The sequence below is a fragment of the Lutjanus erythropterus genome, chromosome 10 (assembly GCF_056507025.1).
Source record: "Lutjanus erythropterus isolate fLutEry1 chromosome 10, fLutEry1.hap2, whole genome shotgun sequence".
Classification (NCBI taxonomy): Eukaryota; Metazoa; Chordata; class Actinopteri; order Lutjaniformes; family Lutjanidae; genus Lutjanus; species Lutjanus erythropterus.
The window spans coordinates 17,877,412-17,893,167 of NC_139326.1; the positions used below are offsets into that span (position 1 = coordinate 17,877,412).

General features: G+C 38.0%; 1 protein-coding gene across 1 annotated transcript; it reads left to right on the forward strand.

Annotated features, from left to right (window-relative positions):
* Positions 1–1,824: 1,824 nt before the first annotated feature.
* On the forward strand, positions 1,825–13,697 carry naaladl1 (N-acetylated alpha-linked acidic dipeptidase like 1). The gene is made up of 19 exons (XM_084728459.1): positions 1,825–2,170; positions 3,960–4,132; positions 4,511–4,632; positions 6,387–6,506; positions 7,576–7,768; positions 7,986–8,079; positions 8,170–8,274; positions 8,519–8,604; positions 8,712–8,831; positions 8,918–9,003; positions 9,734–9,797; positions 10,192–10,259; positions 10,373–10,461; positions 10,904–10,997; positions 11,511–11,592; positions 11,847–12,020; positions 12,799–12,886; positions 13,006–13,098; positions 13,385–13,697. The coding sequence occupies exons 1-19, from the start codon at positions 1,965–1,967 to the stop codon at positions 13,560–13,562; spliced, it is 2,235 nt and encodes a 744-aa protein (XP_084584585.1). The 5' UTR covers positions 1,825–1,964; the 3' UTR covers positions 13,563–13,697.
* Positions 13,698–15,756: the final 2,059 nt, after the last annotated feature.

Here is a 15,756-nt window from a genome sequence, read left to right on the forward strand (position 1 = left end):
ACACATTGCTTTGATTAACGGTTATCTGTGTTTCCCATGGCTTTATGTATTTTTGATGTAATTTATTAAACGATTTAAAACGATTTAAAACTACTCTTTAAAATCATTATAAATTCTCCTCGGCTTTAAAGGACAATTCCTCCAAATCCTGAAACCAAATAATATTGAAGATACATTTTTTTATTATAAAAATGTTTAATTAAATTTCCAGTTTGCAATACATGTACAGACAGTGCATGCCATTTTAAATGTCAACAGTCAAAGAAAATGGGACATAAAGTAGTGAGTACATGATGAAATAGCAAACTGTAAACAGTATTTTTAATATTCATGCAGTCAACTAAAATATCAGAACTTCTGATTGCTTATTCACTACTGATTTTACATAGAGCTGTAACATTTAAATTAATTGCAATTTGAATGTTTTAAAAAATCTGAACTTTTTTTGTGTCCTATTATCCACAAAATTAAACAAAGCATGCAAATGATTCAACATTATTTAAATCAGCCCAAAACGTCCTGTTACCTCTAACCTCTTGCAAGATAGAAAATATTTTGGGAACCTCCTCATTTATGTCCCTTGGAATAATTTGACATAGCCAAACACAGCAGTGTTTTTTTTTTTTTACACAGCACTGAGTTATATGAAAGAACTACACAAGATAAATATATTAGAAAGATATTAGATATGTTCCCTGGACCCCTATTTAAGAACCACTGCTTTAGAAAATGGTACAAGCATTAATAGACTGAAAGAATAGGAGGTGTCCATGTTTGATCCACAAAAGTCAGACCTGTTAACAAAGACTGTGCTCATGTGGCAAACAAAATAAAAAGACATGTTGTGTTCTTAGGCTCACAAGATTTGTGTTTAGAATAATAATTATAATAATACGTTTACAGATGATTTTAGTTCTTTATTTATAGGCAAAGACAAAGAAGTTTTAGGTATATTGTCCAACTCATATACTTATTTCTATGGCTCTATGGTTATATTGTTAGGTCAATGATTAATGTAATGAAAACACAAATACAGGGTTGTAGTACTGAAGATAGATGTTACCTTTCCATTATTTCAAACTTGATCAAAGCATAAAGTTGAAAAGACAGCTACTGCCTTGTATCCATGAATTCAATTTAATCTAATTCAGTTAGTTTTCATCTTTCTTTCATCTCATATTTAACCCTTTCCAGAGAACAACTTCAGCTTCCAGAATCATAATCTCACTTTAGAAACAGTGACCATCTAAGGTTTCAGACAAAATGAATGAGGGGTCTCTGAATATCTCCAGAAATCTGGCCAACAGTGGATCTGAGCAAGAGGAAGATTCCCGTGGGCTACACTCACAGATTGGTCACCTGATTGATGACGCAATTGTGTTTGACCTTCGACTCTGACTGCACTCAGAATTGCACACTGCACTGAGGGGTGCTTGATAGAAAACATGAGAAAGACATAACAAAGTCAATACGGAGAATAGAAAGAGAAAAGCTGGAGCTTTTCTAGTGTGCAAAACAAAATATAACTCGGTCTACAATCTACATATACATCCAGTATAACAGGTTTTGAACTAAAGTGGGCTGGTCTGACGTATGAAATTCCCGTGGCTGAAAATGAGTCCCACTCCAGTCCTGCCTGAAATCCAAACATTTATTCCACACTCACACAGTGTGTGTGTTAACATCTAGAATAAATGGATTCACACCACCCTCACACATATACAAAGGGATAAAGTCCATCCCATCTGCAAACATTAATGAGTAAACTTTACAATGAGCATGTCTATGTCTTATGGGAGGTCGCTTCAGCAGCTGCACTGGTGTTGCAGTGATCATTCAGGCAGATGTGAGGATTTTCTCTCACATGAGCTTGGATTCATAAGCGATACTGTTCTTGAGTTTTGGAGAAGGCTCACTGTCAGGAGAAGAGAAGAACTTTTCAAGACCCAGTTCCTGGAGGGAGAATGATAAAGCAGGTGTTGATTTCGATTGTGTGTGGTGCTGCTGTACTGACAGTGGGTATCCTGATCGGACACTATGGCATCACCAAGAGCAGCAGCAGCAGCTCGGCTCCGTCCTGGGTGCAGGATGTGGTGAAGGATGTGGACGAGAGCCTCGTTGAGAAGTTCTTGTCTGAGGTGGACAACATCCAGATTGGGGAGAACCTAAAGTGAGTCAATTAATGATCAAATTTAGATTTTCTTGCTCACTCAGGCTTTTTTTTTTTGGGTTACACTTAGTTTGAAGGTGTGTACATAAGACACCTGTCATGAATGTGAAGAAGTATTTATGGATGTTTATAATTGTTAAGTGTCATTTGGTTAATTATGTCATTTTTAATGCAAAATTGACATTGTTTGAGATGTCTTTGTCATGACAACTTGACATTATCAAACTTAAAGAAACTCTTTATGGTATTAGTGTGTCATGAAAAGTTTCCTTGACTTCAAGTAAAGTGATGCAATTTGGACTTGTCGTAAAGATGTCATCACATATTATAAGGCCAGTTTGATGATGAAGTGCAGTGCCAAAGTGATTTAGCTCACAGAGTTGCGTGATGTACAGATTGAAGTTAACTAAAGGCACTGTGCTCTGTCATCACAGTGGGCTTATAACATTTAATGACATCTTTATGACAAGTCCAAATGGTATCACTTTAGGTTCAGGAAAATATTCATGACACACTTACAGTGGTGTCATGACAACCGGTATCAAAACCAATCACATATTGTTAGGGAATTTTCCAATCTTTAGGTAACATGCTACAGCCTTGCAGCCATTGAGAGACCTACACTAACTTTTAAAAGACGTACTGTCTCTCTTCCAGACAGTAGATGCAGCTGCCGTCTCCTTTCAGATAAACAGGGGAACAACCTGATAGTGTTGCTATGGTGGCTAAGGTCATAGAGGCGTTGTCTTTCTGAACGGAGAAGACGTAACTGTAATCTGGTTTGAATAACACTGACCCTGAGCTGTGGAGCCAGGGGTGTTAAACTGTGGTCTCAGACTTTGTGTATTCATAATTCCTGTGTTTGGATTTACAGACCAGTAGGCTAATTCAGTGTGTTGGGTCTGACCTTATTTGGGCAAAGGTTCATCGTGACCTTGTCTGTGAATGTTTAAAACTATCTCGGAGGACTGAAGCGATACCAGCTGTGTACTGGTTATTCCTTCGTTCTCCTTGATCAACTATTATTAAACTTCCGTCTTCTGATGTATGGGCAAAGGATAAAATCCACGACACCAATAACAGTTTAATGTCATGTTAAAACATAAAGCTAATCTATTACTTTAAGTTCAATAGAATTGACAGGACAGAATTGTCTTGATCAATGCCAAATTACAATAACAACAACACATAGTTGACCAAATTACACTCAATAAAAAGTGTCAAGAACATTCATAAAGACTCTCTCATGTTCATGCCAGGTGTCATAAAATGGTCATGACAGTATAATATTCGCCTTGGTTAATGTCAAGCTGTCATAACAAAGACATTTCTGTCTTGGTTAATGTCAAGTTCTCAAAACAAAGATATTTTTGTCTTTGCCAAGTTGTCATAACAAATACACTTCAAATGGTATCAACTTTGCATTTAAAGTCGCATAACTGACACTCACTGACAAACATTCATAAAGATTCTTTCACAACAGTGATTCCTGACAGTTGTCATATTATGACAGTTGTATGAACACCCCTTTAAAATACAGAGCTACCCTTTTTCATTTTTGTTTATTTGTTCAAATGACAAAAAATGTGAGACCTACAAAAACAGCGATGTCAAGCAGCTTTTGTATGTTTGTTTTTCACATTTAAGTGTCCTGGACTAAAGGCTCATCAGCAGTCTTATGAGGTCCAGCTGAATAGCCTTTATTTTTGACATTTTAGATTTTAGATGTAGTACGATATACAAGATATAATTGAAGCAAACTTTTCTTTATCCTCGTCTTCCTCCACAGGGAGTTGACAAAAGTGCCCCACATGGCCACCACAGCTGGAGATGAGCAGACGGTGCAGTTTATGCTGAAGAGATGGCAGGACGCTGAAACCGGCCTGGATGAGGCCTGGAGAGAGGAATACATGGTCTACCTGTCCTTCCCAGACACCAAGAACCCGAACAAGGTCACTGTAGGTGAGTCAGTCACACCATCACGCTCCATTCAGCACGTTTTTGAATATTGAAATGCACTTGTTAGTTTTCCTTTTACTACAGATCAAGGATAAAGGGTAATTAACATTATAAGACGGAGTGTTGTGCTGTGTGATTTACTGCTGTGACAGCTGCAGTAAAAATGGATTTAGTTCATCTGTAACATCTGTGGGATTATCCCAGCAAAGCCAAAGTCCTCAAGCCTCTCATAAATTATTCTATTAAGCTCATGTTTCCATCATGTTGCATCAAAACAAACTTTAGCTGGAAGTCTTTTTTTTTTTTTTTTGAAATAAACATTTACATTCCATACTCAACCAAAACTCTAGCAGACTGGTGACCATGAGTTGTTTGTTTCAGTGGACACGGCAAATACTGTGCTGCACACTGCCAGAGAAAAAGAGAAGATTTATACTCCAGACCAAAAGGATCCTGAGGTGGTTCAGCCGTATGCTGCATACTCCCCTGCTGGACACCCAAAGGTAAATAGCCGCATCCTGATGCATCTGAAAATCTGTTTAAAGCTCTAAAGGAAGAGGCAGAGGAACTGCTGGGCTTCAGACCATTTAATTAGTTTAATTAGATTTCTACCCAACATTTGGTCAGACTAATTCACAGACAGAAATGGAAAAGTAAAATTATTTACATCAGTATAAAGCAGCTGCTTTGTCACTATTAATCTGCATGGCGCCGTATTCAGTGCACAAAGAGAAAAAACAAACCATGTGGGTCATTTTAAATACTGTACTCCAAAGGTTTTCGAGAACTTGTAATATATGGTATTTATGCTGATACAGCAGTCTCCTACAATGCATGCATTTAATGGGATGAATAGGATCTTGTATGGGGCCGCTAGTGGCCTGGGGGGCTAAATCTAATTTCCTCTTAAATTAATTAACTTTTTTATACCAAATGATGATTTCCCCCCTTTGAGTAATGTGCTGTTTTCAGTAAAAAGTCAAAGAAGGCTTTTTAATCCGAGTACGTTGACAGCCTTTGTGTTGAAAACCAAATGTGTAGCACGTATCCCAGACATGAGGGCATGGAAGAAGCACCCAGTATTTTATAGCCCAGATACATAGATGAGCAGATAAGCAGACAAATAAAACGATAGTCTGTTTAAAGAACATGCTGTTTAAATGATGCATTCATCATTTACAGGAAGCAATTTACTCGAACTGTAAAAATCACATGATTGTCACATCACTGTTCCACACAGCACAAGCTGACCTTTGAGGCCCTTCTCTTCTTATATCTTCAACACACATTACATTACCAACAAGGAAATACAATAAAATATACATACAACAATCCACTAACATATATAATCTACACCAATCCATCCTGTTGTCTTTGAATATATCTGGAAAGATGCTCTGGGGCTAGGCTGCTGACACATTTGAAAACTAATTGAGAAAACAAAAATGAATTATGCGTAATTATCATCGTCTTACAGGAATATTTCACTGCTTTTACTGTCAGGGCACAGTGTGTGTTTGACACACAAGTTGCTTGGAAGGATGTTCTAAGAATTTAAGATGATCAGAAACAACAAGAAGAATCCTTCTTTAAATAATGGTGATGGTGCAGCAACAGAAGCTTGTGCATACATTAAAGAGAAAAGATGAAGAAAACAATAATTCAGAACGATAGTTTTTTTAGCTGTTGCATTTTTAGTTAAAGTCAGATATGACTGGTGAATTACTCGTGCAGATATGTTGTGGTTTTATGGCGAAAAAATCTTTTGCATATCTTATCAAGTACAGATAACGTTACAAGTTATGATGTAGACTGAGTTACTAAACTAACAAGAGCCCATCTGTTAAGAGTGGCCAAGACTGTTTGATCTGCAACATCATTATCTTTGAACATCTATATTAGGGGGAGAGGAGGCCATTACAGGGGTTGTTATGAAAGAGGAGGTTGTGATAAGAAACAAAAGATGTGGTTCGACTAGAGTCTAGTGAAAGGATTCTCATGTGGAGATGTGCTGATTTTGAGAGGAACTGTCAGAGGTTTTCAGGAATCTGAAAAAATGCTTAGTATATATTTCTTGTAGAAATATATCTGCCATCTACCTTCACTTCCAAGCTGAAAAAAACTGCACAAAAGGCAGCTGTGATTATTTAAATGTGTGTCATACAAAATCACATTACATAGTCCGGGCCCCGTCTCACTGGGTGACTTCTTGAGTTACTGCTTTTGACACAGTGTTGACTTTCCTGGTGGTTTTTAGGGGAAACTGGTGTACGCCAACCAGGGGAAACCAAGTGACTACCAGAAGCTGAACGAGACAGTGGACCTCAGAGGAACCATCGCTATCACCAGATATGGTGGAGCAGGAAGAGCTGCTAAAGTGAGCGACTTATAATCTTCTCTGTATTTGGTTTTATGTTTTTGGGAGACAATCAGAAACAGTCTTTCAAGGTGAGACAAGCCTTCTGTGTCAGGTGTCAGTTACTGTGCTCTGAGTAAAGTCAACACACATTTTATTGAGATAGTAAAGTGTCGAGGACGTCATGTCATTTCAATTTGTTTACAGCTTTTGCAACACTGTGAGTAAGACCTTATATCAGCTAAAAAAAAAACATAAGAACTATAAAATAAACTAGAACTAATGTGCAGAATATCCAGTTTCTTTAAGTTTCTGTATATTAAGGCAGCTAAGCAATCATGGATTGTTTTGTATTAATGTCATAAAATCATGCAAATAAAATATTTAATATTTGACATTTATTTGAGAGATAATCTTGCGCATTTAATGACTCAGTGAAGCTTTATAGTGCACAGATCATTGCACCATGTAAGTAAGATGTATCCGATGATGCATGAATCTTTTGAAATTTTACCAAATATCAGCAAGGTTGATCAAATTACTTTGAAACGTAGTCAGTTATTGAATACAAATTACCTGCCAAATTTTGTAACTACTCATGTAATCCACTGGATTACAAAAAATATAATCTTGTCTCATAATTTTTTTTAGTATTTTTTGATTACTTCAAAAAAAAATAAAATAAAATAGATGCAGCCAAATAGGATTCCACACATTTTTCTCTCTTCTAACTTCATTGTTGATTGTTGAGTCTCCCTGCCAGGATGTCAAACAGTGATGATTTGGGTTGGTAAAGTTCCCCAATTACAGCAAAATAATGATAAAACTAGAACTGAGTCTACACATTGTTCTTAAATAAATGTTGCGCATTATGTCTTTAATGATGTAACAGAAAAAAAACAAATAAACATTAATGGAAAGGAAAAAAGAAAAGGTTGGGTAAGAATGTCACAGTAGAACAATGGTTGTATTTCAGTGCTCCCAGGTGGAAACGCCTGTTAATTAAGTTTATTGAAAACACAAATGTCTAAATCACTAAATTATGTATATTAAATTCTGTTCTTAACCAAATGTTGTGTGTCTCATCCAGGCCATCAACGCAGCACCCTATGGTGTCATCGGTGTTCTTGTCTACACAGACCCTTCGGATATCAATGATGGTCTCATGTCAGACATCGATGAGACATATCCTCACTCCTGGTACCTGCCACCCTCTGGTGTGGAAAGAGGTTCCTTCAACACTCACTACGGAGACTTGCTCACCCCCTACCTGGCTGCCAAAGGTAACCAGTGACTTGTGTGAAAATACAGTAGAACACATTATGCACATACTCCCCAACAGCAGTGTTTTTCTTTTTCACTTTACTTTTTATCTCAGACTCCTGCACTTTGTCTCCAACACTGTCTGAGGAGAGGCTTTTACAAAACATACATAAATGTAAAGATTAAGTCAGGTCATTTTTATTCATTTTATTTTAATATGTAACTTTTTTTTTGCAGAGGAAACCTACAGAATTCCTGCTGAAAACATTACAGGGATCCCTCCCATTCCAATTCAACCAATCGGATTCGAGGATGCCTACATACTAATCTGGTATGTGGGCAAATCTGCTGAGGAAATCAATAAAACTCAAAATGGCTGGTTATGAACTAATTCTAACTTGTTTTCCACTGGTCATTTCAGTGAACTGGGCGGAGCCAAAGCTCCAGATGACTGGCAGGGAGCGTTCAACTGTAGCTACAACTTTGGTGGCCCGGGGTTTAAACCAACATCTCATTTCAATGACAGGTAGTCACCTGCCACACATGTTCAGGCATTTAAACATAATCTATGAGTGTTTTTTTATTGAGCAATTCACCTTTTGTCTTAATATTGTACTCAAGGGCAACTAAAGTGTGCCATCAATTAATTTAACACAATTAACAGTTTTTTCTAATACGTCTTGTTGGAGAGGCAGCAGTCGTGCAGTGCAGCATCAGTCTGTCTCCATTCTTTGTTGCTTTATATTTCTGAGTTTGTTTCTCTTTTCCAGTGATGTGAAACTGGACATCTACAACTTTGAACAGGTGAAGAATTCTTCCAATGTGATGGGAGTTATCAGAGGGAGTGTTGAGCCAGGTGAGACCGGAGACCGTGTCTGCCATTAGATTTAATCTGTTCTAACCTTGTGATAATAACTGTGCGGCTGCTCTGTGTTTGTGCTCTGTTTGTGTTTATTACCACAGACAGGTATGTGATCTATGGGAACCACAGGGACAGTTGGGTTCATGGCGCCATTGACCCGAGCAGTGGGACGTCGGTCATGCTGGAACTGACCAGAGTGCTGGGCAGGATGGTCAAGCAGGGTGAGGATATTAATAGCTGAATGAACGAATCATTTGCTTTGTTTACAGAGTTGGATGAAGAGTCGATCTGTTTGTCTCTGTGGCAGGGAAATGGAGGCCTCGCAGGTCGATAATCTTTGGAAGCTGGGGAGCAGAGGAGTTTGGCCTCATTGGGTCTGCAGAATACACAGAGGTGATTTTCACTTTGTTCACAATAATAAACACATCACTGAGCAAAATGCAAAACTAATTCTAAATTGTGAGTTCTTCCAACTTTGATGAGGAAATGATGAGTTGAATGAATGTGCTGTACAGAGTTCAGTCAACTCATTCATACCATGTTAGCGCAATTCCCAGCATGCATTGTTTGAGAGTCTCCTAACTCTCCTGAGGCCCTTCTTTATATAGTTCAAAGAAAAAATATATAATGAAAACTTGCAATGTGTCTCTACTTCACTTTATACTTTAAGTCAAGTCATGTTTTCACAATAATGAAAAAACTGAATTAGTTAAAAGTTCATAGATTACAATGAATGTTAAATGTTATAAATGTTTGTTGGTTCAACTTCATATCTTAAGCTTATTAAACATGTTCAATTGTCAAGTTTATTTGAGTAAAAAAATAATTGTTTTGAATAATTACAAAACAAAACAAGTGAAATGAAACACTTGCTGCTCAGCTCAACACACTCAGGAGTCAATACAACCTTTCCTTGTCTGGTATGAACAATAGCTTAGCGTAGCTAATGTTGGGTAACTTAAGATGGATATTCCTGTATAACAAATACTACTTGATCTTCATTAAATGTACCATTATTCCATAATTTGTCACTACAATGGTATCGTACATAGTCTCACTTTAAGTATTGCTTGCATACTTACTTCCAGTGACAAATGTGACCTTGATCTTGTCTTTTCTCTAGCAATATTTCACCAAGCTCAGTGAACGAACTGTTGCATACATCAATGTGGATATCGCTGTCTTTGGTAAGAAGCTCCAGTTGTACTAAAGCACTTGTCAAGAGTAAATGAAAATATCTAATGCCTTGTGATAATCTCAGTCTCTGGATTCACCTGAACAGATGCAGCCATTGTGGTTGGACAAATTATCGCAAACTTCCTCAACCTTTATTTAAAGATAAACATCAGTATTTGTACATTTGTTTTGGCCTGTAGATGTTTGTAGGGATGTTCTTGGAATTAATTAAGCACAGAATGGGTCATTGCTCCAAAACCATAATAATTAGATAACTTATTTTAAATATACCCCATTCTCCACTACAGTGTTAAATGTACAAAGGCTACAGTGGCTGCCACTGTAGTGTACAAGTTAAAAGTGGTGCTATTAATCCAAAACATGCATTAAATTTCCAATCCTCAGCCAACGCCACTCTCAGAGCTTCGGGGATGCCGTCAGTACAGAACGTCATCTTCAAAGCCGCGAAACAGGTGAGATAACTTGTGTCAGTTCAGGTGTTTCTTTCCAGCATTTTAACTTAAACAAAAACTGTTATCCACATGTTACCAAGAACCTGTCACATGAAAGTGTATTTGTCCTTTAGGTCAAGGCAGCTGGACTGGACACATCTGTGTACGACAACTGGATCAAATATTTCAACAGGACAAGTCCAGAACATGGAACTATTCCAAAGTAATGAACTACACTTACAGCTCTCTCATTTTCCTAAATGTTGTATATATGGAACTATGTAACTGTGTGTTGCTGTTTTTTTTCCTTTTTGTCAGTGTTGTTAAATGCGGTTGCAATACTCATTTTGGCCACAAGATGCTGAAGTGCAACACTACCTCATGTTCTGACCAGGGCTTAAAGCATTCATGTTTTCTTCTGATGAGTTTCAGTTTTTAGCACTCTATACACAAGATGCATTGAGTGTCAGTACATGTAACACTGCTGTCATGTCTTTATTTTAGGCCAGAAATATATTTTAATCTGCACTAATTTGCTGTTAGCACTAATATTTTGCTGCTCAGGGCCTCAGTAGTTGCACCCTCCATACAGTGTGTGTTTTATTATCTGGATAGTGAGGTGATTTGCATCATAAATATTCTTGTTTTCTGTCTTCCTCTGACAGTGTGGGATACCTGTCAGGCGCAGGGAGTGATTACGCTGCCTTTGTCCATTACCTGGGAATTACTTCAATGGATATTTCATACACATATGACAGGGTATGATGGAAGTCCTCATAAAGCTGCTGCCTTTGACTTACTGTAATAGATTTTTTTTTCCTGATGGGATTGCGAGTATTGTAAAACATTGTGTTGTAAAACTTCTGATCAGTACATCACCGGTAATACAGTTTGATTTTTCCACCCTAACATGCATGCCATGGAAGACAGCAGCAACAAGCATAACAAATCTCTTCAATCTGTGTTGCAAAGCTTTGGCCGTAAATGAAAGCCTCGTTTGTTTTATCCTTCTGCCGTCATTTAGCTTCTCTTATCTGGGTCCAAGACACATTTCTCCTTTATGCCAATTGGATCTTAAATTTGTTAAAAGTGTTACAAATTCATGCTGCATGCATGTCATGCTGTTTACTTTTAAGCTGTCTCATTTTTACCTCCTGTTGAAATAAGCTGTCACCCAAGAAATCATTTCAGTGTACCCATTTGTGAGAAGTGAGGTGAACTAATTCAGTCAACCATGTAACGCCTTTCATATGGATATTTTTCTTCATACAGAGTAAAACAAAGGCTCGAATTTACCCTGCCTACCACACAGCATATGACACCTTTGACTACGCCTCAAAGTATATTGATCCTGGTGAGCAATGATGTCTCTTGTGTCATCACATATTGGATTCTCTTGTAAATCCCAGTCCTCTATCTGATAATACTGCAGATTATGCTTTCTATAATGGTAAACCCTCAGAAAATGTGAGCAAAAAGTCCCGTATTTCTCAGTTTCTACCCAATCTCTCATCTATGACTTCTGTTGTCAAATTTGGTAACTGCAAAACATTTTCCCAACCATTCCTCTTGTATATAACATCTCACTCTACCACTCTCTCCCCTCAGGGTTCATCAGTCACCAGGCCGTTGCGAAGACAGCAGGAAATGTCCTGATCCGACTGGCTGACAGTCTGGTGTTGCCATTAAACTGCAGTGACTACGCCGAGAGTCTGGAGGCCTACCTCAACATGGCACTGTCTCAATATGAGCAGCAACTGCATGCAAGGAATATCTCCATGGGTGAGCACAGGACAGTGAGACGTGTGTCAGTGATGCAGGGGAATATCTGAGCGCATTCTGTTTGAATTTGTCAAGACAATACTTCAGGGATTCGAATGGTTGTTTTATGGTTTTGACCAACTGGAATAATCCCTTAATTTACCACATTATTTCTATGTACACTCTTTACTGCTACTTGTGTAAAAAAATACTGTGAGAAAAAGAACTGATTAAACTTCTTTACTCAAGTAAAAGTGGAAAAGTACAGGCTTTGAAATGTCCTCAAAATATGAACGTAAAAGTAGCCCCTGAAAGACATTTCTACTAGCTGTTTCACTGTTTCTTCACAGTTGAGTCTCTATTGTCTTGTCTCGTCTTTTAAGTCCTCTTCATCTTGTGTCTTTATGTTGTGTATGTCTTTGTTGTTATACATTTTATGTCTTTTTCGTTGTTACGTGATTCTGTCTTTTACCTCTTTTTCAACATTACTTCTTTTGAAAACAATATTTTCACCGCTTTATTTCAGTTCACTTACTTTACTCAGACAGACTTCTTTTTTGTGGGTTTTTGTTTTTTTTTTTAAAAAAAGAGTTGAAATTGGTCTTGATGTTGGGAAGCAGGCACAAAGTAAAAATAATCAATAATGCACTTCAAAAGTGGAAAAAAGGAAAAAACTGAAGACATTAGCGCTAAAAAACTGTCTTCAAACTGCCCTTAAGAACAGTACAAACAACAGAGGGAGCATCTAGGATTATTCACAGACGATCAGAGAAGGTAAAATTGTCCTGTCTTGTTTCAGAACCACTAAAACGTGCAGTGGCCAGCTTTCGCAGTGCGGCTGCTCATCTGGACCAAGTGATTCACAGTTCAGACCTGGCAAATGAAACGTAAGAGCACAAACATACATACATACATATATATATACAGAAATATTGTGAACTCATTTGCCACCCACATAGAATTTAATGCCAGTCACCGCATTCTCTCTCCATCTCGCTGCTTTTAGACCGCTGAAGGTGAGAAGGATCAACGACCAGCTGATGCTGCTGGACCGAGCTTTCTTGGACCCTCTGGCCTTCCCAGATAAATATGGATACAGGTAGTCAGATGATTTGCCGGTCTCAAATTAAAATTAGGCTGCCATGTGTAGTTTTTTTGTGTGCCACATGCAAAACAAATAGAAGCAAAAGGAGGCTGTGCAATTGGCAGTTTTCTTCACACTCATGCTCCGCTGCTGATGCTTTGCAGAACTCTCTCTCCTTATTGCTTGACCTCAGACTCTTGACAAAAGGTTATCTGCTTCATTGTGACATGGCACATCTCTGTTAATTGTTCAACTGCCTATAATTGTTTTATCATTCTTTATTTCCCTGTCTGATACACAGGCATGTTATCTGGGCTTCAAGCAGCGCTGGCAAGCAAACCTTCCCAGGTCTGGCCGATGCCTACGCCAAAGCTGAGTCATCAGGACAGGCCAGCGACTGGGACAAAGTGCACTACCACCTGTCAGTCCTGAGCCAGGCCATCGAGGGCGCTGCCAACACACTGGTCGACGTCGTATAGACACAGAGTGGGAGGGAGGAACTGTACTCACTCAGGGATTTTTTTTTTAAACCATGAGTACTGATCATTTGGGATTATTTATGGATGATATTAAGTGGAGCAATTTTGGAATTAAAGCTCACCAGTAAACAGTAACATGAACGATGTCCTCTATCTTTATACAGGATTAAAATATTTAAATATGATCTTTCATTAAAGCACTACATTAAAGTTGAGTTGTTAATACAACAAGTACCATAAGAACAATAATAAAGAAAAGACTCAAAGGCAAAAGTGATCAGTAATGGTCAATAATGAATAAGTGACACAAATAACCACTCGGTTAAGTGTACTGTAAAAGATTATGCTATTTTGCTATGTGCTTAAAAAGAAAACGCTGTCTTTGTTTTCTTAAGAAAATCAATGACCAGCTCCGACCGTGGTGATAATTAAAGTTAAATTAGTGGCATTTGTTTGTCATCCGCTGAGGAATCATTTAATCTCCTCATCAAAACTGAAGAGATGACAGGATGGCTGAATATCTCCCAGTCAATGTTGGCATTACATTTAAATTCGCAAAATTGTGTTTAAAACAGCTTTTCAGTGTTGACTGAATGTCAGTATATTACAGTAAACTGTTGCTGTTTAAACACAACAGGAAGATAGTTGATTGTTGAGTCTCACTTCCAGGATGTTAAATACTAACTTTTTAAATTAGTAAATCATCCCAGGCACGGCAAAATCATCAGAAAATGAGAGGGTATGGGTGGAGAGGGTCTCTGCTGGTTTATTATTTTTGTGTGTCCATGCATTGTTTTTGGCAAAATACATCATAGTTTTCCTAAAAAGTACTGTAACAATAGGAGAATGTTTCCAGATTTTTTTGTGTTCTCATTGCAAAGATTTTTTTTAGGGTATTAGAAAAGGCATATGATGGTAATTTTCTGAATTCCAGAGTAGCACATTTCTGCATGACTGTCTACGTGCACCAAAACTACATTGTATTTCATCTGACAGGAGCAGTAAGCATACGCACCCCTGAGCCACCAGCCTGTGAGCCAGTGAGAAAATCAGACAGACGCTAAAGAGCCATTATGACACAATGAGTAAACATAGATTTAATGGCTTTATAATCCAGAAGTTAATGGATCATCCGTTAGTGCACATATTCGGTGTTCTGGTAAACGGAGTGATAAAGTTTAAGTTAGAGAGATTGGTGCACAAGTTTGCCATATTACAATGAATGTCTATAATCAACATTTATCAGGCAACCAGATGACACGATGTGTAAGTGTTCACACCAACATGAGATGACTATGAAAGAGCCAAAGAGTCTAAAAATCATCTATGCCAAAATTGCATGTGAAAAAAAATGCAAATCATTCCATGTGTCAAGAGATTCAGTCTGGAAATTCTGACAAACTACAACTTACCAAAAACCTGCGTTGAACGGGATGGGCCTCAGCTGCATCCTGTTTTATCCTGCTGTCTCACTGCAGGCCTGGATGTGGAGCCACAATACTGACTCCTGCCACCAGGGGTCAGAAAATGCTTTGAGCCAAGTCAGCATTTGGGATTTGTGTCATATCTGTGTTGTCACAAAGTCAGTGGTGGCTATGAACTCAGTCAAGTCTGCATCTAGAACTGTAATAAATGATGACAATACAGCTGAATCAAGATAATAGTAAGTATAACGAAGCAATGTGAAGAAAGGGGTGACTGTAATGAGTAGAAGAAGACAGAAGCATGAAAAACTGTTCTTCTTCTTAACTTTCTTTATTGTTCAGGCTCTCCTGTAAACGCAGGTCTCTCAGGGGCTGCTGGATTTGTCCAGACCCCTCCCCTCTGGCAAAAGCCTGCAGCATTAGTCACACCCATCCACGCCATTCCAGCTGCTGCAGAAAGATGACTTGGAGGTAGCACTGGTGTGTAAATGAATAACTGTGTGTGTTTGTGTAGGGTTGGTGGATGTGAAAGGTGGATGGGTTAATTCATCTTTAACCTTTATTCTCCCTAAAAAGGAAAGATGGACTCATTCAGTTCTTGATTATTTTTAAATTACCAAGACAAAGGTGAGTTATATGTAGATGTTATTTAGCAGCATTGAAAGGATTAAAACGTGCCCTGAAAGCAACATGAGACACCTAACAAACACAACCTGCACAATTATAAGTTCAGGATCATCCATATTTTTGTCTTAATATTTTATTTTTTC

Bases quoted from the DNA above. Each gene is read 5' to 3' on its own strand.
- naaladl1 (XM_084728459.1), top strand. From the start codon at position 1,965: ATGATAAAGCAGGTGTTGATTTCGATTGTGTGTGGTGCTGCTGTACTG. The intron at 8,832-8,917 runs GTGAGGATATTA...TCTCTGTGGCAG, and splicing joins GGGCAGGATGGTCAAGCAGG to GGAAATGGAGGCCTCGCAGG. The intron at 13,099-13,384 runs GTAGTCAGATGA...TCTGATACACAG, and splicing joins CCAGATAAATATGGATACAG to GCATGTTATCTGGGCTTCAA.